This window comes from Martes martes (genome assembly GCF_963455335.1).
Source record: "Martes martes genome assembly, chromosome: 3".
In the NCBI taxonomy this organism is placed as follows: domain Eukaryota; kingdom Metazoa; phylum Chordata; class Mammalia; order Carnivora; family Mustelidae; genus Martes; species Martes martes.
The window spans coordinates 110,122,057-110,147,264 of record NC_137890.1 but is presented as its reverse complement, the minus strand read 5'-3'; the positions used below and the strand labels follow the sequence as shown (position 1 = coordinate 110,147,264).

General features: G+C 38.6%; 1 protein-coding gene across 1 annotated transcript in view; it reads right to left on the bottom strand.

Moving 5' to 3' along the window:
• Positions 1-7,333: 7,333 nt before the first annotated feature.
• ARHGAP15 (Rho GTPase activating protein 15) overlaps positions 7,334-25,208 on the bottom strand; it is a 601,263-nt gene continuing 583,388 nt past the window's right edge. The window contains exon 14 of the mRNA XM_080798365.1: positions 7,334-8,497. Coding sequence (XP_080654491.1) covers positions 8,314-8,497 — 184 coding nt within the window. The 3' untranslated portion in view covers positions 7,334-8,313. The remainder of the gene's footprint in view (positions 8,498-25,208) is intronic.

The following is a 25,208-nucleotide window of genomic DNA, read 5'->3' as shown; positions in this document are numbered from 1 at the left end:
TCGGCGCAGAATGTGGAGTGTGAGGAGGGTTGTTCCATCTTCGTGATCAGTAAATTGCATAGACCCTTATTAACCTTATTGATAAGGAGCTTAGGGAAGTCCCGTTCGGGCCGCAATATATTCTTTTTGTTCTCCTGCCTCTGCTTGCAGTCCCAGGCGCTCTGTCTGGACAGCCTTCGGGGGGGACCTTAAAATTCAGCAGGTCAGTGGCTGTGCCTCAAGTGAGAGCAAAGGATGGGTATGCGGAGCCGGCGTGTGCTTGGGGTCTCGGGGCCTGTGTCGCTGGTGCTCAGGACACCTGGAGAATGTTTGAAAATTTTGTGCTTAAAGAATCTTTTATATTGCTCCTCTTTCAATGCAGCTGGGGTCTGTAGGGATCTGGGGATTATTTTTGATACCTGTCGAAAAGAGTTAGTCGACACTGATTTTCCATCCCTCACTACTAATTAACCTTATTGTATACAGGAAACAGTCTATTTAATACCTGCATTCTTTCTGTAATGCCAAGTAAAGTGAAATCCAGTGTGAAATCTAGTTAGCGTTTGCCTTTTTGAAGTCATTTTTAAGTTTCCAGTTTTAGTGACTGTGACCTCAGAGCTGATAGCTAGAAAAATGGGAGCCTGAACCAATTTTGGTTTCAATTGTGTTCTTCACTCCTTCCAACTTAAAAGCTGCCTTTCACCTGGACTTTTGTGGAGACCGAGGAGGGGGTCATCCTGAGCCGGACCGTGGTTCCCCGGAGCCTTCCCCGCTGGCCTCGGGCGGCAGTTGCAGGCTTCCCGTCAGAGCCATAGGCTGGTCTCTAGTCCATTAACTCTTGTCTCCTCAGCAGCTCAAACCCCCTATCCCCTTGCTTTCAATCGGGGAGGCTCAAATTTGACACATCCTGGCAAAATTGTGCGGCGGCAATGCAGAGAGATGCTGAAGGAGAGGAAAGAGTCTGAGCCCAGGGTTAAAATGCTGAAGGAAATCCCATTGGTGGAATGTTTGCAAGGGAAAAAAAAGGTAGGGTCTAGCAATAAAGAGCAGAAATTAAACTGTGTAAAATGTCACCAAATGATGTGGAAAAATCCACACGTCCTCAAGTATGCTTCACAATATGGACTTAGAACACATTTTGCTGGTGATGTGAGAATGGTTAGTGCAAGTCCTGCTCTTCAAATGTGAGTGTGTGTGTGTGTCTCAAGCAAACCTGTCAGCTTAAACGGTGCCAGAGGAAAGTGAGGAGTTTTCAGGCCAATGCTTTGTATTTGCCAGATTTCTTGGCTTTTGAGATTTTCATATATTGGTCAGAAATCCTATGCTCTGTAGAATTTATCTCCCACATAAACCTTACGTTCAGCAGTGCAGGGAAGGCGAGTGGGAGACGCTGCTGCGTGTCACAGATGTCTGGACTTTTCCAGAACTGAAGCCAGGTCGTCAGAATTTGCTGGTAGACTTGCAAGAGTTAGGTTCGTGAATCTCACCGTCTCTCTGTCATTGAGCTATGGGATAGAAGGATTTCTAGGAGACTTAGACTGCAAGAGAGTTTGTTGGAGGAATATCTGTTTGATGACCTTTTATCAGTGGGCATAAGAATCAGGGCGAACTCCGGTGATTTGAGACGACATTTAACTTGCTGTGACTAGTTGGTAGGCAACCTGATGGCGGATCACGTTTGTATTTAGTGTGGCTTATGGTGTGGCCGTTTACCTTGGTCCACTCATCCAACAAGTGTAGACTGAGCAGCCACAATGGGCTCGCGTCACCTCTCTCTCCCTCACTGCTTTCCTGGCGGTCTCTTGATTGAATGGGGGAATGTTCTCTAGAACCCAGATGATTGCTGAAGAACTTTGTGCACCCGGCATGCTTCATTTCAAGTATAAGATAACAACACTCAGCTGGATAAGTCTATAAGGGATGAGTGCGTGCTGTGCGTGCATGTGTGTGTGTGTGTGTTTCTTTTGCCAGGTCTCTCACCAAGACAGCCAGACATTTTCATTTTGACAACACTACTACACAAAATTATCATCTTTTTGTACAAGACGTTCTCTGTATTCTCATCATTTGGATGATTCAGGATCACTCTCCGGCAGCAAGAGGCGCAGTGTATCTTAATGGCTGCCCCCCTTTCAATTATAGTTAAGAAGAAGACTGTGGGGGTCTCATGTTTTTCATCTTGCACAGGACCTCTACGGGCCAGACTGAATTTCAATACAATATTAGGCAGCATGATATCATGGATGATAAAACAACATCGACAAATACAGTCCAACACGAGACAAAATGATGGAACATAGAGTAGAAGCCACCCAAAAAGGCACTTCTATTTTTTGTTTTATTTTTTTATTTTTTCAACAGGTAGGTACTTTTAAAGAGGTGGGCAAGGACACTTCCATTCTGTCCCCCCTATAATGTGGTAAAATGGTAAGCACAATGTCCATAAAGCATACAGGAAGAGGAAATGGTGCGTGAATATTAAAAGTGTATTAGCAATAACATGAATGAGATTTTGCCATGACAACAAAGGTGCTCTGTATTTCTTTGGGGAAATTCAGAATTATCTTACTTGTTCTTTGGTGAAAATTAGTATGAAAGTGAAACTCTCTTCAGGTGTTGTAACAAGAGAGTGACCAGGTACCCACATAAGGCATATAAATACTTCGGGTGTTTATGTGCTTATATTTCTTCAGCTCCTTTTCTTAACGGAGTGAGCATATGGTATAGTAGTAGAGGCAGAGGCCTCTGGAGCCATATTATTGAGATTCAGATACTAACCTGACACTTACTAACTGCATGAAGTTGGGTAACTTCATTATTTTCCCCCTCAATTTCCTCAAGTAGAAATCACGGATAATATTAATACCTCACTCCATAGAGCTGTGAAGATTAAATAAAACTAAATATGTTTGTATATATGTAAAGTGCAGTTCCTGGCACATAACAAACCTTCCATAAATGTTAGTTCATCAAACTAGTCTCCCCAGATCTAATTTCACTTTGTGGTCCCTGGGGGTGGCCAGTGGAGCAATATTGCTCCAAAAGAAAGGAGGGAGAAATCAGAGCCAGGTGAGAGAGAAATGACCTTCTGATCATTCAGGAACCATGCCAGAAGCAGAAAGTGGTAGTGTGTGTACTTTATGTGACTTGGGTATGACTTGGTCAAAATATCTTAGGGTAGTTACTGTCAAATGACAAATCATTGTCGGAATACCAGAATCGCCCCCTACTCTGTAATTCAGCCAGAAATGGGCCTGCTTTAGGAATTCTGGGTAAGAACAAATGGTGATTTGCCCTTAGCAGCCATAATTAGGGTGAAGCTCAGAAGTTCAGTAGGATGATGCTCCATAATATTGATTATCATATCTGCTGTCACTGTCTGAACTCAAGACCTGCATTAGTAGTACTATGAAACAAGCTTCAGGTCTCAAAATTGACTATAGACTTAATCTACTACCTCTGGGTATGGCATTCAAGGCTTTTTAGCGTCTGATCCCAACCTTCTCATTATCTTTACTTTTTTATTTTAAAAAAATCATTTATTTATTTGACAGGGAGGGAGAGAGAGAGAGAAAGCACACATGAACAGGAGGAGCAGCAGCGAGAGAGGGAGAAGCAGGCTCCCCGCTGAGCAGGGAGCCTGACACGGGGCTCAATCCCAGCACCCTGGGATCATGACCTGAGCCGATGGCAGACGTTTAACCAACTAAGCCACCCAGGTGCTCTCATCTTTAGAAGTTCACAAAGCTAACTGTTAGTCAATAAGCCGGAGATCTATCATCCACATCCATTAGAAACAACTTAGGTTTTCATGCTGTGTTACCTGTTTTCATCTCCATCACATAATCCCGTTAGACAGTCCTAAGAGGCCAGATACGGCAATTATTCTATTTTATAGGTTGGAAAACTGAGACCCAGAGAGAGTAAATAATTTGCCCAGGACCTAAAAAGCAAGTCCTCCTATGTCTGCTCATCTCATTCTATCTCTATTTTTTTCATTTTCTTCTCTTACATGTTGCTCTGGCTCACTCACATATCTCCACCATTTGCTTCATGCCCCACCTATTTTCTGGAAAGCAGACTTTGCAACATTGGAAGGCTTAATATGGAATTTACAAAAATGGAGAACCGTGGGGTACATCTGCTCAGATGTGTTTTATGAGGTGCCCTTGAAAATCAGGTTTCATGTAAGTTCCTGAATTTCTGGCTTGTCAGGAAAGATCTGAAGGTCTGGCAACGCCGCGCCCACATTCCCACATACTCGGTGTCGGCTTGAGTTGAGAAGCGGACCCTTTTGGCCAGGGTTTGAACTCGAGTTTTCCCCAGCTGCTACCACTTCATCATGCCTTAAGCCTGCTCTTCTTGACTCATTTGTATTACCCGCCGGGCCCTAGTAACATTTGAGATCGCAACCCTTGGTTTAAAGAAAGAGAAGAAAAAATGCACCTATTTCTAAAGATAAGATGAAACATCTTAATTGAAGAACTTGTATGTGATTATTATGTTTGAAGAAAGTCTTTGTTGTTTGGTATTAAGATTCGAGTTTCCCAAGGAGAGTGTTGATATTGTTTTGGTTTTATTTTTTATTTTTGACAACAGAACAATTTGACCCAGAACTCTTAGCGACAGTCCTTTTGGATGAAAATCTTTACAGGGCCTTTTAATTAGGAATTGACAGGGTGATTAACTTATAATTCACAAAAATAAATGTGGAAAAGAGAAGTACAGGTCAATTTCTAGCTGTGTTAAACTGTAAGGACAGCAGCATTGGCAAGTGATTGTTCCTTTTTAACAGCTTTTCTAATTTTTCTTAATTGGATCCTTTGTTTTCTAATTGGATAGGGAGAACCATCATATGGCTTTCAATTACTAGCTGTGGCGGGGTGATCCTGTCATGTGGCACACGCTAAGTCAAATCACACTCTCAACATATAGGGTGAAATAAATACCATCTCCACAAAGTTTTTGTATTAGTGTGAAAGAGGGGCAATAGCCCACATCCTGGGTAGGTAAATCCATGCTGGAACGGGAGGTACCCAACTAGCTGGCTCTTCCAGGGAGACTGTTTTGGACTTGTGTTTCCATTCTCTAGACCAAGTTATCAGCTATAATATATTAAAATATTTAGTCATCATAATATAGAAATGCTCCTGAGGGCACAAGATTATATTGCATGATGGAGCATGTTAAAAAGTGTACACCCACATACATACATTCATACAAACACATACAGTAGAAAATGCTAGTGTTCTCGAGGTATTTGGTTTCTTGTGTCCACTGGTGAATTCAGAGATTCTTTTTTTAAGAAATAAAGTTTTTCTCTCACTTTCTTATTTTACAACTCTCGCTAGATCTCTTCTGCCTACTGCATGCATATTTTATCATGTCCTATATCTAACCCCAATATCATTCTCGAACTCCATCCTCCAAAGTTGCTAGGCATGTTCTTCATCCTGTCTTCACAGAGCTTCTCTGTTTACTTTGGAGATGGTGGCTCTTTTGTGACTCTGTTCATGCCATCCCTGCTGCCCAGTATGTCTTCTACATTTTTCTTTCGTTGATCTTATTTGACTGGTTAAAATTAGATGAAAAAGGTTACCTTCCCAGTGAAACTTCACCTGACTCACCCCAGGCACAATTTGTTACTTGGTTCTCCGTCAACCACCGAAATTTGTTAATGTTTCTGCACTAGCTTCTGCTTGTTCATTCATTCAGAATGCTTTTTGAGCATCTCTTCAGTATAGGTACCTAACCATGGGGTGACATAGTTATTAAGGTTGCTGAGGTCCCTGATCTTCTATTAATCTTTAGATGATTTTCTCTCTTACTGGACTATGGAACTTACAGAGGGTGGGAATTTTTCTCATTTACATTATTATATAGACTTGCACCTTAAATAAGGTGATTAAGAAGTGTTCATTTTTTTTTTTAATGTCTTCCTGATGAAGAATACTTACCAGTTTTACAAAATCTAACCCCTTGATGGGTCAACCTAGTATATCTACATTCTTGGCTTTTAAATTTGGAATAGTTGCTATTACCATAATTACTGCCTTTGGAATGTTCTGGGATCTAATGATCTTTTGGTGTAACCCTTTTTATGCCTTTGGTGTGTGCAAGTCAGATCCTCTGATGGGCGTTTTGCCTCAGTACTGTGGAATGGTCTTGTCCCCGAGAGGAAACCTAGTCTCTGATTAAACGCCCTTAGCAGGCAAGGAAGGGACACAGCTGGGGTTTGAATCAGGCTAAATCCCATCAGATGGAAAATGAAGAAGCTGGTGCTTTTGAAGATTATAAATCTGGAAAGCAGCAGAGATGAGGGGCTATGAGTTCCTGCTCAAAGCAGGTAGTGCCACTTCTCTTTGGCTATTAGTGCTGCTTCTTTCTGGCTGGTGCTCCCAGAATAACTTTAAAGATGGCCACGGGAAGGGGTATGATTTAAACGTGGGGACCATTAAATCCACTCTCCCCCTTCCAAAAAGGGAGGTAATTAAAACCTTGGAGGAGATGTAATTCAGAATATGGAATGCCATGGAAATGAGGAGGACTTGAACTAGAATGCAAGAGACTCTTTTTTCCTGTCTCTATGTTTTTCCGAAATGCATCAGTACAACTTTACATATAAGAGCTCAAGGCTGGCAAGCCTATTAGCTCCTCGTTACCAGTGACTTTAGTTCATGGGGTTCCACCTCATGTGACGTGCCTTGGCTTTGTGGTACGTGTATCTGTCCCACTTGATGAAACCTCTCTTCGGCATTTATTGTGGTTGCTTCTCTGTTCTTGGCCAGGAGCCGACTTACTGGTGCCATTGCCAAGATGAAAACATTCACGATGGGCAAGGTAGCTTCTTTCTCAGGCAGCTCCATGGATGCCGGAGCTGCCAGCACATCTGGCTGTCTCCTGAACAGACTCTCTCCCTGTACCATGTATCCTGTCTATGTAGACAGCCTATGTCTCTGAGCTCATTATTGCTTGAAGCGTTTGCTTTTGAATCCGTGCTTCACACATTTTATTTACATGCTTTATTTTTCATTTTATGACCAAATCGATAACTAGACTTACTCTTTATTGCCTTGGATTAATTTTATTTATTCCTTTTGAATTTGATTAAAAAGCTGTCAAACAAAAGTCTACATTTTTATCAGCAAAATACTTTCACAAAATTGGGTATGAGATGTCTTCAGCTAGAACATACTTTTCAAAAATAAAACAATATTTGGTATATTCTAGACAGTTACCCTTTTGTTTATCCATGATAACTGAAACTAACCATCAAATGGATAAAGCAATCCAAGTCTAGTCAAGTAATCCTTAGGGCATATGAAAAAAAGAGGCTTTTAAAAAAGTTCTTTCTAGATGGATTTAATGTAATTCACTAATAAAGCATCCTCAGAAGCATAATAAAAATTCTACATAAAATGACATAGCCAGGGCAGAGGAAGATATACAGTTTGATGAAGATTCAAAATGGATGCTAACATTAAAAATGAGTGGTCATGCAATTCCTGTATAATATAAAGATCAAAACTCCAAGGCACTAATTTTGTTTCTAATTTATAAGACAGTATGTTTATGGTACTGCAAATAGTGTGTGTGTGTGTATGTGTGTGTGTGTGTATTTGTGTGCATGTGTGTGTGTGTGTTTGTATATATATAAAATCTTCAGTGGCAAATGTTTTGAACTGTCATTTTTCTTCAGAAAAATTGGCATTCAACATGTTGTATTTGTAAATTTCACCATATAACATTGAGGATCACTGGGCTATATTTTATATTTGCACATGCAAAATTCCTGAAAGATGAAATATGTCTATTTTAGTGGAGAACCTGATTTTTTTTGTTCTATTTAAAAATGATTAATTTCTGACTTCTTTCTCCTTTTGTTTCTACTCATGTGCAAGTAGGAGTATGGGAACAGGCCCGAGGCAGCCAGGGTAGGGAGCGGGCTCACCTATGTGCACACATACCCATACTGACAAAACCCACACTCACACAATTACACATCTAATGCCTGGAAGCAGTTTTAAAGCTGTTTTTTTGGATATGTGCTGTGCTCAGCACATTATTTTATAGTGTGGAGCATGCACAGTGAATGCCTGGAAGTGCTAGAAGGAACAGCAATGAAGGGGTTAATGTAGAACACATATAGGCAAATATTGTCAACTATTTTATTCAAATGTTTGGAACTTAAACACAAAATTATCATTAAGTTTTCACAAAATGAGGCATCTGTCGCTTGAAAGGAAAAAAATATTTCAGAAATATGTTTACAGAAATGTAAAAATATTAGGCATCAAGACAGATGTGAACATATTCAGTCACTTGTCTTGTCTGTCAGTCTTCCTCTGAGCCGAAGATCTTATTGTACTCAGTTAGCATGAGCTCAGCTATCTGGTTTTGATATACCATATGTATTGCCATGTTCCCCATTTCATCTTCAGCTCTCAGAAGGGTGGGTCCAAATACAATTCCTAGACTTTGAGTGGACATGAGGTTCTTGGAGGCTTTGGCCACAATCCTGGAGAGGGGGATGAAAAGAGAAGATTCTATGAGTCTGAAGTAAAATTGTGGCTAATTTTGATTGATAAAATTCTGTGTTCTTGAATTCTTTTTCTTTTTTCAATTTCAATTTCAAGAAAGGAAATAAGGGCAGTGATTGGCTTTGGCAAAACAGAGAATGCAACACAGGCAAAACATTTTTCTAATTCTTGAAAAACAGCAACTTAGCCATGACATTTTAAAATCTATTTATGCTTCATTGTATGAAAATAGAACCTATGACTTTGGGGAGAAGGATTCATTACCTTGTCCAACTTTTTATCCCCATAGTACCTGGACATTGGGAGTGCTCAATAAATATGGAATGAAAGAATAAATAAACAGCAAAAATTACTGTGGAGAGTTAACAAGATTCAGCCTTTGAAAATGTTTATAATAAATGGAAGAAATAGATGAGACATGCCTAGAATATATAAGAATCCAAACACAATAAATAGAATAATATATGCATAGTTAAGGAAAAAAGTTGACATAGGCCCCCAAAATTAATAAGTTTTCAGTGATTGGAATGAGAAAAGTGTTTCTGACCAATGCTAACTGTATGATGTTTTGTAGAGAGGGTAGATTCCGAGATATTTAGTTGTATGGCAAAATTCTAAGTGTCTCCCTTCATTTTGGACATCCCTTCTAGCTCACACCTCAATAAAATGTTGGAATCCCATAGAATTTGCACAGGAAAATGGTCCCATTGGAATCAAAGACATGTTTGCTTGTGTGAGGACTATATGGGGAGTTGGAATACCAATGAAACATTAGGATGTTTTATTAATGGTAATGCCTTGCCTGCTTCAGTACAGGACTCTTGAAAGGAAGGTAAAGTCCCATCCTAGATATTGAGACTTTTAAACAATGATGTTTATTCTTACCATTGAAGCCTACTTCATTTTATACTTCATTAGGAAGGCAAGGTTTTAGCGATATTAAGGAAATAGGGTTAGCATCTGGAAGAACAGGGTGCTAAGAATTCTAAATTCTGCATTCCACCAGACATCCTCACCCAAGGGAACTATGAGTGTAGAGAATAATAGTGAGGCAAAGGAAATTTATTGCAAGGCCATGGGGTCTCCATCTCAGAGCCTACTGTGGAACATTGGAAATCTGGACTTGAGAGGACCCTTTGTTTGATCCTCTAACAGAAAGGGCAGGAAGACGTGCTTTATTTCCATATCTTCATGAACCCAGATCTCTGAAGGACCACTTCTGAGACCAAGAAGCCATGCCTTCTCTCTCTTGAATGAGAATGAGAAGGACCAAAACCATTGGTTTATGACCCTCCACAGCACAAGTTCATGGCCAGCAAATGCCCTTGACATAATCACTAAAAAAAAAAAAAAAAAAAAATCAAGTGTTGTTCTAAGACATGGTATTATCTCATTTAATCCCCATAATAATCCCACAAGGTGGCTTTTGTTATTCAGCCCATTTTACAGGTGAGAAGCCTGAGGCCGAGAGAGGTGAAGTGCCTGCTGTCACACAGAGCTGAGGTATAAACCCACGGAGTCTGATTCCAGTGCCTTTGGAAACATCATTGCTGTGGTGTGTGTGTGTTAGGACTCCTATCCTTAATTGCCAGGCTGGTTTTTGATTCTGCCACCTTCCTTCAGATTATAAAATCCTTCTATAGAAGGCCTGAATTTGTATACCTTACTGCAGAATTGTGATTAACAGCCTGATTCTAATAGATTATTGTGTGCAAAATGACTTTCAAATTTAGACTGAATATTCAAGATATCCTGCCTCCATTTTTCACTTTTTTCTGCTTTATAAGGAGAGCATTTGTGCCTATGAGCGTGGTTGACTTGGCTACATTCTGAAGGGGTTTTCATATTTTAGAGTGTCAATGAGTTATCAGAGACTTTGAGCTTACAGTTTCCTTTGGAATATAAGAAACTCTGTCACTTTGCTACTGCATTTACCAAAAGCCTATAGAATGATTTAAACTTTCTCTTAACCTGGAGTGGGGACAAACTGAGTGAGTGAGCCTTTGCTTCACTTTACTACACCTGTTTACCCCAATTTAAGATCTCTCTTGGGCTTTTCCCAGAGTTTCTTATTATACAAGTCATTAGTAATATTTATTGTGAAAGTAAAACAGTTTTCTCCTTTGATTTTAAAATAAGACCTTTTTATGATACTCATTCATTGACTCCATCACAATTAAAAAAAAAAAAACTCAAAGGCAAATATGGAAAGAAAACGTAACTGATCAATAGAGTACTTATTAGGTAAAAGTTGCCTTAACAACTTTATCCAGAGCTAGCAAAGATCTAAGTTGGTAAGATTTTTGTAGCACAGTGCAGGGCTCAAAGGTAATAGGACATGGAGAAGGTAGAAACAGAAACAAGAAAGTATGAAAGAAGGAAGGTTAATCACTGATGTAAGGCATCTTGGCCAACAGGGTAGAGGAAGATTAGGACCAGAGTCCAGGGAGACTGAAAAGGGAAAGTGACAATGTGAAGATTAATTGAGGATTGAAGATGTATTTTCCTATTCAGTAACAGCTGTAATTTCAGTTAGTAGCAGGAACAGTGAAGTTTGGCATAGTTGGGAGACAGAATTGTATCAAACCCACACAGGTGAGGCTAAAAATCAAGAGAGACCCAAGAGCAGACTGCTGGAGAGAGCGCCCCGGGGGCTGTCAGGAGGGTACAAGGGTAGAAGCTGGGAGAGGTCTGCATGTGGAGGAGCTTGGGTGAGGGGAGGAGGCACTCAGCTTTCCAGGGCATCCCAGAAAGTTAGAGCATATAGGACATGGGCCACGAGGGAGGCAAAAGAAAGCTGAAGTGTGGTTACACTAGTTTTCAGTTTTTCCCCAGAGTTCTTCATATTTTTCCTGCTCAGCCAAAGGCCTGGTCTTTGAATCCACAGTAGGATCAAATCTAGAGGAGAACACCAAGACTGAGTTTAAATAGAATGGAGAGTAGGAGGCTGGAACTGCCTGTCAGAATCCACCTCAGGGAAAGAGTTCTCTATCTTAGCCAGTGGGTTATGCAAGAGGACTCTTGTAATGGATTGCTGCCAATGCATCAGTTTCCTAAATTTCCTGTGGACAAATGTTCATTTTGTGCTTTTATGCATGTGTGAATGTGGAGCATTCATTCCATCTCAAACCTGCATCCTTTCTGTCCATTTCTCTGCACATTTTCTACTTGATTTTAATAAAACCAGCTTTAACTTATGAGTGCTTTAAAATAATCTTGTTATCAGTTGATTTTACTAAACAACACATAGTTTTTTGTATTCTTGTTATATTTATATTACCGCAGGTTGAATTTTCTTAACAGCTTGGAATTTTTTCCTAATTTTGGGAAATCGAGTTACTTGCAACAACTTTCAGAAAAATCAAATGTAGTCAAGAAAGTAAGTTAATAAGACATATGGAAGTGTATTAAATAGAATACATGCTTTCTGATTTACTGTTAAAGAATGTGTGCTTGTGTGTGTGCATATATACATATATACACACACATATGTATATATATATACATATATATATTTCATTGGCAATTATTTTTCTGAATATCAACCAACCAGTAGTTGGTACATTGAAATATTGAACAACTTTTCAGTTAGAAAAGATGCTGAGAATGAAGACAAATTTGGGGTAGAAATCACCATCTACCAAATTATATGATTCATATAAATAAGCAAAAACATTCTTATATCAAGGTTTAAGTTAGGTTAGATTCCTTTCTAGTAGTGGCTAACGAAGAATTCCCCCAAACTGGCATTACAAACTTCCTTACTGAAATGTGAACTTACCTATTCTCTACTTCAATAAACTGTTAAATAGTTAAATGGTTGGTTTAGGACCGCATAGGGAATCAACCACAATTTCAAAATACAGTTAGAATACTGTCCTGAAAAATTATTTAAATCTCAGAGGTTTTTTTGTTTGGTTGGTTTGTTTTGTTTTTACTTCAAATCAAAGGGTATCAAAAATCCCACTCTCACTGTGGGGACCAGCTGGATATTGAAAGTGCCATTATTTCTAAAGATTTGAGCTAGTAAACACATGTAGAGGAGAAACATAGGCTAGTGAAGGAAAGAAAAGCCATGCACGGAAAAAAAAAAATCCAGTCTAGTACCAAAGATGGAAAACTCTCAAAAACAACTAAGTTATACTTCCAGTAGCTTAAAATGCAGTTGAGTTGTATTTTTGGAAGAGAGGATCTGACTCAGTAACCATGTAGATTTTCACTATGGATCTGACGATATCTTTCACTAAAGTGAATTCTGCAAAACCCCCTTTCTGTGATACGATTTGCAAAGATAGGCATTACAGAGTAAAATGAGTTTTGGAGAAAATTGTATGCCATTTTTTCTTCTTCTTGGAAATTCACAATACACAGTAGCATAATAAAGGCTCTGAAAAGTCCTGAAGAAAAAATATCCCTGCCCATCTTTGTTTGACTCATGTCTTTTCTAGCTGACTTGGATGTCATAGATTCTCTTTCCCAAGAAGCATGTGTTAGGAAATGCTGGTCTAGCTTGCTCTGCTAAAGGCCTACCATGTAAGTTTGAAAATGTGATGGATTTTACCCTCCCATGCCACCTGGCTTTGAAACTCTGTAGCAGCTAACTCAAAGAGGTCAGATTGTGGTCATTTCTGGAAAGTTCCATCCCTCTGGTAGGGCTTAGATTTCATTAGGCCTTAAACTCCATGACAGTGTTGTAAATTTTGAGCTACGATTTAACCTGTTTTCAGCAACGAAATGAAAGAAACTCCCCTCGTATGGCAAAACAAAGACCAAAAGGCAAAAGAACACATCTGAATAAGAAAGGTGAGAGCAAAGACATGGTTGAAAGATTAATGTACAGTGAATTGATGGATGGGTAAGGAGGTGAGAAAACATTCAGACCTTATAACAATATTTGGGAATTCCTCTGCATGGTTGTTTACTCACCATTAATTTATTCCTAGAAATCCTTACAGCAGAGATTCTAAGCAACATGAAGAGCTCAAAGTCTAGTGACTGAATGCTTGACTAAAAGGAAAAAGACCCCAAACTGCACTCTTTTGAAAATGGCTACTTATTAATACTGCTTAGTTTAAAATAGCCTGACAAAAATAATTATGATTTTTAAAATTTGTTCAAGAAATAGCACTTGATTTACATTCACTGTAAAAGCAATTCTAATACTGTTAAGTAAAATTCAAGTTTATAAAATCTCGAAATGGGTAAGAATTCATTTTCTGGCAAGAGCTGAAAAAGTGATATACAGTTTACAGCACAAAAAGGAGAGGAAATGCCAGAGCTACTTTTTTTTGGGTCCAAATGGAAAGAGCAATGATCCATCAATTTAAGATTATTTTAGAAATAATCTATGATCCAGTGCTACAGATGTTGGACCCCAGACAAAAAAATCCTTGCAGCCTTCTGCTGGTAAGTTTTTTCCAAAAGTGAGCTGAATTGCTAACCCGAAGAAATTTCTTAGTTGCTTTAAATCACAACCAAATGACTCAGACTGAAAGAGAACTTTACTATAAAGCTCAAAATTAATGCTGAATTAAGAAGACCAAAGCATTTAATAATAGTTCAGCCCCAAACAAATATACAGATGCAAATGTTCTCTTAATGTGGTGCTTTGCTGTTACCATAGTGATTTGCAAAGGAAGTTGAAAGCCACATCATTGCCTGCAGGACAACTCTCAAGTTATTGGAGGTGTATTAGAAGTGCTCCTTTCCCTATCTCTGGAATACTGTTATTTTCCAACAAACATAACTTTAGGTTGGTTTAACTTCAACGGGGAAATTGTGGTGGTCAATGTTTTCTTGCCATCAGCTCACACCTGTCTTACAGAATACAGCTTAGGCTCTGACGGCGAAATGTTACTTGTGACTTTGACCATTTAAGTGAAGAGAAGCTGTTAAAAATAGAATACATTTTCAATGTACCTGACTTATGATTCCTATGCGCTACAACTATTTTGAGGGGATCCTTGCTAACCATAGCTTGCCTACCCTCAATTTGCACGAAGTATGCTGCTGTTTACAATGATCTTTTTTTTTTTTTTCCTGCCCTTATATGACTGGGTACTAGGAAGGAATTCAGTCTTCTCCCTCACAATCATGGCTGTACGTTAGAAAAAAAATTTCAAATATTGCGAAAGCAGAAGAACTTCCACAAATGTTTTTGTATTTAACACTAATGTGTGTTGACATGGTAATTCACTGGTAATTCAGCCATTTTTAGTATGTTAAGTTACAAATCAATTGGTTTAAACTAATTATAAAATCTTCAATTTTGTATTTAAATATTATATTATTATTTTCCAAAGCAAGTTAACCACTACCTTCTAAATGGGAATCATGGCTATATTCTGACATTTTTGTTTTTAAATAAACTTTAAAACCATGTGCATGAAAAAACAAACAAACAATCAAAACCATGTGCATGTAATTCTTTCAAAGCACATTATGGAAAAGGAGATTTATATAGCAGTTCCATATTCATAGTTGATATGGCCTTACTCTTTGCAATTAGTAAATTTCTTTTTACACTGACTTCAGCACAGAAGATTGAAATATTTTCAATTAGTTACTTGTTTCATACTCATTGATTGGACATTATAGGGAGGTCTCAAAGTATCTCTTAGATACTTTTTTTCCCCCTAGATCTTCTAGATAAAGATCTAAATATCTTTAAAGCAATATTCTGATTATCTAACAAGATAGGGGGACTTGATAAAGTAAAAAAAGAAAAATGAATAGCCCATGGGCTTCAAAATGACTTATTTCTAGGGGAATATGTATTCTAGAAGGTAACAATGCCATAGATAAAATGAGATATTATAGACAAAGTCCTTGCATAATAGGTCATATCAAAAAGGAACACTAATGGTAATTATCATTTGTTAAATATCTGTCACATGCTCATCACTGTGCTGCAAATCTATCACAATTTTCAATGGCGGATTTAATTTACTTTTTTCTGATTACAAAGTAACATATTCTATTAGAATTTGAAAAGTTTAGAAAAGTATAAAAAAGAAAAAACCCACCAGAAACCACAAGCAATAACTCAATGTAACTATTATCCATTCATAAAAATCTATTGAGTGCCTACTAAGTATCAGACACTGTTTTGGATGTCAGGGATAGTGCAGTGAGTAAAATAGATAAAATCTTTGCCCATATGAAGCTTAATCCAGTGGGAGAACCAGACAACATAATACACCAATTAATATATGATGTGATTTTAGCCACTGAAGTATAAGAAAAACTGAGAAGTAGTTCTTCCACTGATCTCAGCAACATTTTAAAAAAATCCTAGCCACCCAGAACTCACGTCCAGAGGTTTTTGTTTACTTAGTATGGGTGAGGCCATCTGCTTGCAGATAATGTAGTGCTCCTATAATTCTAATGAGCAGAGATAGTGGGAAATGGGACATGTAGTAGACAGGGTACATAGGGAGCGCCCTTGAAAGAAGGAACATTTGAGCTGAGACCTGCTTAGTTGCACATACTAGGGAGGGAGAATCCCAGGTAGGGAATAGTAGGTACAAAGCCTCAGTGAGGTTGTGCTTGGTGGTTCTACAAATAGAGAAGGGGATAGTGTGGCTGAAGACTGGGGAGTGAGGCAAAGGAGGTAGGAGATGCTGGAGCCTCATGGGCCTTGGCAAAAGTTCAGAATCTAATTCCAAGAGTGTGGGAATCCATGCTTGTGTTTTGAGTAGGAGAGTCACACTGCCAACATTTGGGTGATAGGAAGTATAAATAATTTATCTTCATAGGTATTTGAGAAGATCCTTTTTATATAATTTGTACCCAGAATTTTTCACTTCGATCATGAGCAATTTTCATGTCTTACATATGTAATACATACTATTTCCTTGTTACCTTATATGGGACAGAATGGTTGTACCATAGACCCTATGATTCCTTGGTATAAGTGAAATGGATATATAAAAACATGGTTCCATGTATTCTTCCTCCACATTTTAGAGTATTTCTTTAGGTGGTGGTTCCCAACCAGGGGCAATTTTGACCCCTTGCCATTCTCACCCCCAACATTTGGCAATGTTCAAGACATTTTTGATTGTCATGACTGGGTGGGGAGTTGCTACTGGCATCTAGTGGGTAGAGGCAAAGAAAATTCCTAAACATTCTATAATGCACAGGATAACCCTTCATCACAAAAAATTTTCCAGCCCAAAGTGTCAATAGTCCTGCTGTTGAGAAACCTTGCCTTATAGTAAAATAGTGGAAATGTAACGACTAGATCAGTGGTTCTCAAACTTTACCATTCTTGAGATTAATTTGGAAGCCATGTTAAAACACAGATGGCTGAGCTCCACCTCCAGATTTCTGATTCACCAAGTGTGGGGAGGGACTTGGGAATCTGCATTCCTTACAAGTTCCCAGATGATGATACTGCTACACCAGGGACCACACTTTGAGGACTCACACTAGATCATTAAGTTACAGCTCTTCTTTTCTTAAAATATGATAACATGTGGGAGGGCCTACTAGTCCTGTTAACATCATCATCATCTGGTACTACTCCTTTTAAAATAGTTGCCAATTGATAGGCATTTTTCAATGGTCTGTCATTCTTTGAACTTAGGATTCTTTGAATTTAGGAAATGCCTGTGAAGTTAAAGAAAAAACAAATAGCCATGTGGTGGGTATTCTCTTCCACGAATAGCTCTTCATATCTCCTGTTCCTTTTCTTATTAAGAGCATGTAATTTCGTTTGTTAGCTTAATCCATTTTACTCATCTTGTTTGACAAAACTAATGCATAGTCTTTGGAAAAAAAAGTCCTAATCAGGAATCTCTAGAGTAAAAAAGTTTAAAAAACCCTCCTGTTTTCTAGTCAAACTCCTTATTGATGACAGTAATTAATAGATGGATGTTCTTTCTGGATGTTTTTCTTTCTTTCTCTCTTTCTATCTACCTATGCATGTGTATGTATGTATGTATGTATGTATCTATCATCATTTATCATCTTTATACATGTGTATTTTTCTTTTTAAAAAGAATAAAATAAAAAATACATAATATGCTACAATTTGCTTTTTCCCCCTTAACTATATATCATGGGCATCTTTCCAAGTCAGTATATATAAAAATACCTCATCCTTTTTTAAAAGTTGCTACATTTCATAGTATGGAAATACCTTAATTGATTTAACCATTCCCATGCTGGTTGGATTTTAGGTTGCTTCCAATTCTTTGCCATTAGAGACAATGCCACAGTGAACATCCTTGGGTATATAGATTTGTAAGTTTTTCATGTATTGAGAAGCTTGATATTTCATTATTTTTGTTGTACTCCTATTCTCCAATTCTTTTCTTCTTTAATTTTATTTATTTACATTTTTGTGTGTGTAATCCTAGTACTATTTCTTTTGGAATTTCTATCATTGTTTTTGTTATTATAAAATTCACTCATTTAAAGAGATTAGATAAATACATAAATGTTTTCTCCTAGTTCTTAAAATGATTTTATTTTCAACCTACTCTAATCCATCTTAAATATATTTTAGTGTGTGAAATGTGATGGTAATCTAAATTTATTTTTTTTGTAAAAGCTAGCTAATTTCCCCCAATAATATTTGGTTGCATAAACTGCCCATTCTCCATTGATTTTTGATGTCACATTTTGAGGGCATTCTCTTTAGTCACAGACACACATACCTGAAATATCCTACTTTGCTGATGATCTCTGTGTATATTCTGAATGAACACTTTGTTGCTTAAATCATTTTAACTTTATTATGTATTTGGGATATCCCGCCTATATTTTTTTTTTTCTTTTTCAGATGGGAAACAAAATTTTCAGATGAAAAGAGTAAGCCTGATAAAGATTGAATAATTTGATCAAAGCCATGTAGGAAATGGTAGAGCATAGATTAAGATGCAGATTTTTATTACTCTGGGCTATGGATAGTCTTTCCACAAATAATTGAGAGTCAAGAATTTTAAGTTTGAAATCAAGGGGTTTCTTAATGGTGAGGCCTGGGGCCTGGGGAAGACGGGGAGAGAAGTGAGTTAGAGTCAACAAGAAGTCTTGTGAGACATATTATGATTTTTTAAATCACCTAATTCATATCCAAGGATGTATTTATAGAGTTGAGAAGGGTGTTTTAGGTGGAAGAAAACCAAATTAATCTGTATTACTTTTTTCTCCAGATGCACACAGTATTTTAAACATTTGAAAACATTTGTTTCTCGTTGTGAATGGAAATACACTATTGGCAAAATAAGTTGAGAGTTTCAGGTATGCTTTTGCTTAGGTGCTTTTAAAGTGGTTTTACCTATTCATATTTGATCATGCCAGCAGTGAAAGAAGTCTTAATTTTTATGCCTCCCAAGCTCTGCTGATTTAGCAGTAGCTACTGATAATGGTAGCTGGGAAGACATTGATTTGGGGTGAAAGGCTAGCAAATGTATTATATATTGGGATTATCTTTAGAAAGGAAAACATGTAAGACCATCATTATTCTCTACCTGAATTTATCCATTAAGGCAGTTAAGGAAACTAGTATGTTGAAGAAATATTTTATTCAGAATATTGGGAGTTGTGCGTGGACCAGCATTAATCAGGCCAACCAGAATAAGGCATCTAATTATGAAATATTAGTGGGAAATACAGAACTTAAATATTTGCCTTGTGATGTTAGATACAACTAAAAGGAATGCTATCAATATGCAAAGTCAGAATTCACCAGGCTTTTAGTTTTCCTTTTCACATAGGTGAGGAGAACAGTTATTTTACTTCCCACTAAGGACATCTGTATCAAACCTTCAGTAGTTTTCTTGAAAATTGTCTCCTTGCTTCAAAGATCCCAGAATAGCTTGAAAGAGAATGAGTATCGGGTATCATCATTCAATCTTCCATGCTTAATTTTACTTTCTGAGAAGAAAATCAGTTTTAGATACTTTTCACAGAAACTTGACTTTAGGAGAGACACTGCATGACCAGAGAGCACCAAGGTGACCGTGCTTACCAGTGGTGAGTGCAGGCACTGCAAGTGTTTGATTTGGAAGAGAGAATAGTTAGTGTAGTCATGACTGAATGCAGAAAGCCATGATGTGGAAGAAAAAGTCGACTTTCCTTTTGGAAATCCTTTTGGAAATCTAGTTGCTGGAAATTAGCCCAGATACCAACTTCACCTTCACATGCATAATTCAAGTTGTGAAAACAGACCAGGCTGCTTCAAAAGACTCATACTTATTACAGAAAATTTAGGAAAATGAAGACAAGTTGAAATAGAAAATGAAAATCCCTCATATTTCCACCCCTTAGATATCACTGCAATTAATGTTTGGTTTTGATGTTTCTGTAAGTGTATCAAAAAAATACTTTGAGCATCTGTCAAGGTTATTAAATATTCTGGTCATAAAAAGGCCATGAGTCCCCCTCAGGAGGTGTGTAGTGACGGTCAAATTCTTCTATTGGATGGTAAATTGCATGACATCTAAAATGTGGGTTGGGCTACCAGATTAAAACGAAAGAATGGACATTTTGGGAAAGTCAAACTATCATTTGAGATGAGGTAGGATAATATATAATAACTGAGGTTTCTTCCCCAACCTTCCTTGTTCTTCTCACCTTTCTCCAAGATTCCCCAATGCTGCTGAGTAGCAGTATTTTGAGCTCAACGGAGGGATGATGCAGCGGAAAAGCAGAGAACATGCTTTGGAGTTTTCAGGAGAGGACATGTGAATTCCAAAGACTGGATCTTTGAGTTGTCCGCAAGGACTCAGTATTGCAGCCATGGCCTAACCAGTAGATTGGAAGACAGATGAAGAGCCAGACTACTCTGCTGCCAGACAAGAAAGAGAGATTCTCTGGACTGGAAGAAGGAGAGTTAGAAAGAAAAGAGCTGAGACTCTGGTGAGGTCTCACAGGAGTGGTCCAGTCCTGAGCTTTCCTACTCCATTCCCTGAAAATACAAGCTATTAGAAGGTTTGAGGATTTTGAGATCATATGGGCTCAGATTCTTCTTGGGGGAAAACCTAGGGATAAGAAGGATTCCAAAGTTCTTCATGTTCAGTATATAGAATGAAATTCTATTCAGAAATAGAATGAAATTCCTGCATGGCAGATCTATGTAAAGGTGACATAAGATATCCTCATAGAATTCTCCCTGAACAGTGACTGAAGCCAGACCTGGAACTGGAAGTTGGGGGATGATGACAGAAAACCAGAAGAGAATGAAAATCAGCATGGACAGATGACAAGAGCCAGACAACTTTCTACCATGCTTATCTGCTTTATTATTTTTTTCCAGTAGAATGTAAACATCTTAAGCACCAGGATTTCATCTCTTTTTGTTTAGTACTGTATCCCTAGAGACAGGATTAGTATTAGTATTTGGCTCATAGTACTAGGTGGCCACCAAGTATTTATTGAAATACTGTATAAATGGGTGCTCTACATGGCCCCAACAATGCTTAGGCTATACACAGACTGCCAGAACTAGAAATGACCCAGAAAAATGTCTAGAAGACACTCTGAGTTGACTTAATCATTTAGAGGAATGTGCCTTGAAAAGGAAATTAGTTTTGATTATGGCACAACAATTACATTTCCCGTACACCTGAGTTTCATACCTACTCTGTGATGATGAGAACATGAAGGCAGAAATGAAGAGAGCGAGTATTTCTGGGAGCTTGTAAGAGGCCTGTAATTATACGGTGTGCCTTTCTTTCTTATGTACTATTGACAGTGAGCTTCCAACATGTACCCAGTTTGAACAAAACTAGAGAAATGAACTTAGAATAGAATTTAATTTTTATCTGGTTTATATTATGGATGTTAAAGATAATGATACCATCTAAAATCTCACCACCAAATTCCATTTTAGGTAAAATGCTCAATGTATCTGCAGAAATACAAATGCCCTCAAAATGTATATAATGCTTGGCTCAATGACAGAAACTATTTATTTTGCTTTTACACACATAAATTTATAACCTGTACTGTGGTAGAGAAATAAAGTGTGCCAGTTTCTACATATGTCCTTGTACATATGGATGTCATACCAACTCATGATTTTACTGTTCAGCTCAACCATTTGTAATCATGTGTTATAATAAATTCTATGAGCAGGATGAAGCATGTCATTTTTCAGGGATCATGATGGAGCACTATACTGGGCTTTATAAAAGGATCTCCTAGTCTCCAGACCGTTTATGGACCATTCCTGTATTTACCAATTTGACAATGATGGTGGCTGCTTTGAACACAGAGATGGGCCACTCAGATTCCCTGCATGGCTATAGGAAATAAGGTTAGCAGATGGCCTCTATTGTCTTCTTCAAGATTTACTTCAACTGCAGTGAGCCACCTTGCCCAAGGGTACTGACTGACCCACTGAAGATATAAAGTGGCCAATTCCTGTCACTATGGGGCAACACTGATGGGATGCAGGGATTCCAGAGCTCCCAGTGGAGCTGGCTGAGTTTTTGTTGGGTACACATCTCCATTCAACTTCTTCCATTCAATCCTTTTCCCACTATCTCCCTTCCACAGAGGTCAATCCCTAGTAAATACCATGTGAAACTCATTTCAGGCTCTCCCTGTAGAGAATATAACCTGTGACTATTGGTTCCAAAAGTGGTCCAAGAAGCACAAGATATGGATTTGGAGCCGGGTCACTTGCTGCCTGGCTGGCAACGAAGAGTCTGTCAGTGGTGGCAGCCAAGTGCAGTTGGGTCTTGGCACAGGGCGGCAGTCCGACTGTTGAAACTCTCACTGGTAGTGAATTGAGCTGTTATATCCATGAAGGAGAGACTAGGAGTTGGTGTAATGTATTAAGCATTTAAAAAGAATGGTGGGAGTTAGTGGATAGTAACCGCAAGACCAATGTGATTGAAAGGCTATTGCTAAGCACCATTGATACTCTACAAAAATGTTGTTTGCAGTTATAGGGATTTTACCTTGTAAATCAGGGTTGCCTGTAGGAATATCCATTATAGAACTAAGCTTTTGGATAACTATGAGGATGATAAAACACTGAAATAATAGAGGCTAGATGATAGGACTTAATTGCTACAAGCCAGGTTGATGCAGTTACAATAATAAGCAGCACAGCCCAGGAGCAGTCAAGAGGACCTGATTCAGAGAACAGGGGATCCCCAAGAACAAAATTAATAGGCAGTGCCCAAGGATGTGATTCAGCTTGTGTCACCGTATTAGGATGATATATCTAGTCATTGTTTGGGTCACTGCTGCTCCTGAGCACTTGGGGCTTCTTGCCCAGGGATCAACAGGCCAGAAGAATGACCATCCAGGCAGGGTTCATTAACCCTGTTCAAGTGGAGCAGTTTGGGTTGCTGTAATATAATGTAATATGCTGTAATATAATGGGGACAGGGAGAAATACGTGTGACATTCAGATGATCTATATGGGGTCTCCAAGTTCTCCGTCACCCAGTTGTGAGAGAGATGGTTAATGGATAGGGCAGTGATCCTTGAAAAGACATGGTGATCAGAGCTTGGGCCCCTCAGGGATGAAGGCCTGACTTGTTGCAGCAAGTCAGCCACCATGACCGGCAGAGGTGATAACTAAGGTTGAGGAGAACTAGAAAGGACCATGGAGGATGGAGACAATGAGTGTCAGTCATGGGCTAGGACCCCGCTGCAGCTGCTAGGCCTTTGGTTCATCTTACTACAGTTTCTTCTTCAAACGTTTCATCAGGAAGGGAGGCCTACTGGAGTCCTGAGGAACTGCCCCCAAAACACACACAAAGAATGGATGTATACAGCACAAGGTGTGCACTATGGTGGACATAAGATGTGCTGCCCAGGTGTCTCCTCAAGGAAGGACTATTGCTCCAGCTGCAGGGTTTAGCAGTGAACTTCAGTGGTCTGGCCGGCAAAATGTGCATCAGATAAAGACAGCCTAACCCCAAGGGAGTCTCAGAGATAGCCCATAGCCAATGACTGATCACAGTGGGAGTAAATGGGCCAGGCCATTTTGGTCCATCTGGAGACAACTCTGATGGACCCTAGATGCTCCAGAACTCCTGTGGGTTGGCTGGACTTTGTTGGGCCACATCAGAGTTTGACTTCTCTTTCTTCTCCATCTAGTTCCACCTCTTCCATTGGTGTTCAAAGATAACTGTCATCATGTGAAATCCAACCTGTGATTGTAGTCATGAGCTCTGGGGGATCAGAGAAGTTCTAGTAAAAAGAGAACTGCTTCAGAAAAGGAGACCTAAAATCTAGTTCAGAGTCTAGCTCTGACCAGCTCTGCATTCATGAATCATTCGCTTCCACTCCAAATTCCTGTTTTATCATCAACAAAACTCGGATAAAATCCACAAACTTCTGGTTATAAAATAAATCATGGAGGGGCACCTGGGTGGCTCAGTTGGTTAAGCATCTGCCTTCAGCTCAGGTTGTGATCCCAGGGTCCTGGGATTGAGTTCCACATCAGACTTTCTGCTCAGTAGGGAGCCTGCTTCTCCCTCCCTCCCTCCCTCTCTCTCTCTCTCTGTCTCTCATGAATAAATAAATAAATAAATAAATCATGGAGATAAAAAGTATAGCATAGGGCATATAGTCAATAATACTGTAGTTAACATTGTAGGAGAAACAAACAAACCTGGGATAAAGTCATCACACCCCGCATATAGTACTTCATTTCTTCCAGAATGTTCTGGTCATTCTAGAGCAGAGATTCTCAAGCCTGGCTGCATGTTACTGTCATGTGTGAGGCATTCAAAACCATATCAATGTCCAGGACTCACCCACAGACAATCTGTTGCATTTGGCCCGTAGTGAGGTCTGGGTAGGGTAAAAACTGTGTGTGCGATTATTTGTGTTTGGGATGAGAACTCCTGCTCTAGGGAGAACCTGGAATCTCAGAATCTTCAGTACTTATTCTCCATGTATTGACGATATGGTCTTAGATAGTCCTAACTAGTTCTCAGAGCTTCAGATTTCACTAGAAAGTGAGGTTAATGGTAAAACTAACCTCTGGGGTTGTTTTAAAGATTAAGTGAAAAGTGCATGCAAAACTTTTCTCAAATTATAGAAATTTTTGTCATATGTGATAACATTCGCTTCTGTCAGTTGTTAGTTTACAAACAAGGAAAGGGAAATTAGGACTCATTGGCTTTCTACTTTGGCTAGAGCTTTTGAAAGAGCAAAGAAATTGCATAGAGATCCTGATTTCATTACCTGGACTGAGGCCTAGGTCTCTGAGTTTCTAAAAAGCATCGTAGGCAAATCTGGCTGCAGTGTGGCCCCTAAATTTGCCTGTGACGCTTTTTAGAAACTCAAACATTTTTAAGACTTTTGACTAAATGACCTGTCTAAAGTTCACACAGTCAATTAAGTAAGAAAGTCAAGACTCAAATCTAGACCTTTCTATGCCTCTCTTGAGTTTTCTCTGCTGAGATTTCATTCTTGCACATACATCTTATCATAATATTATGTTAGTCATAAGCTATAATAATAGAGATAAGAGAGATTTTGAATTTAAAACATTGTATAACTATAACACGTTGTGGTTATTAAATATTAAAATAATTACTCCTATTCCATTAGAACTAAACCATGTGATTTGTGTGCTTTTAGTGACTAAAAGGTGAAACCCTATAGGTAACGTAAGATATGTTTAAGATTATGTGAACGAAGCCTAAATTAAACAAAGTGACACCAAGGCTGGAAGAATGTAAGCAAGCATAAAATGAAACATTTCAG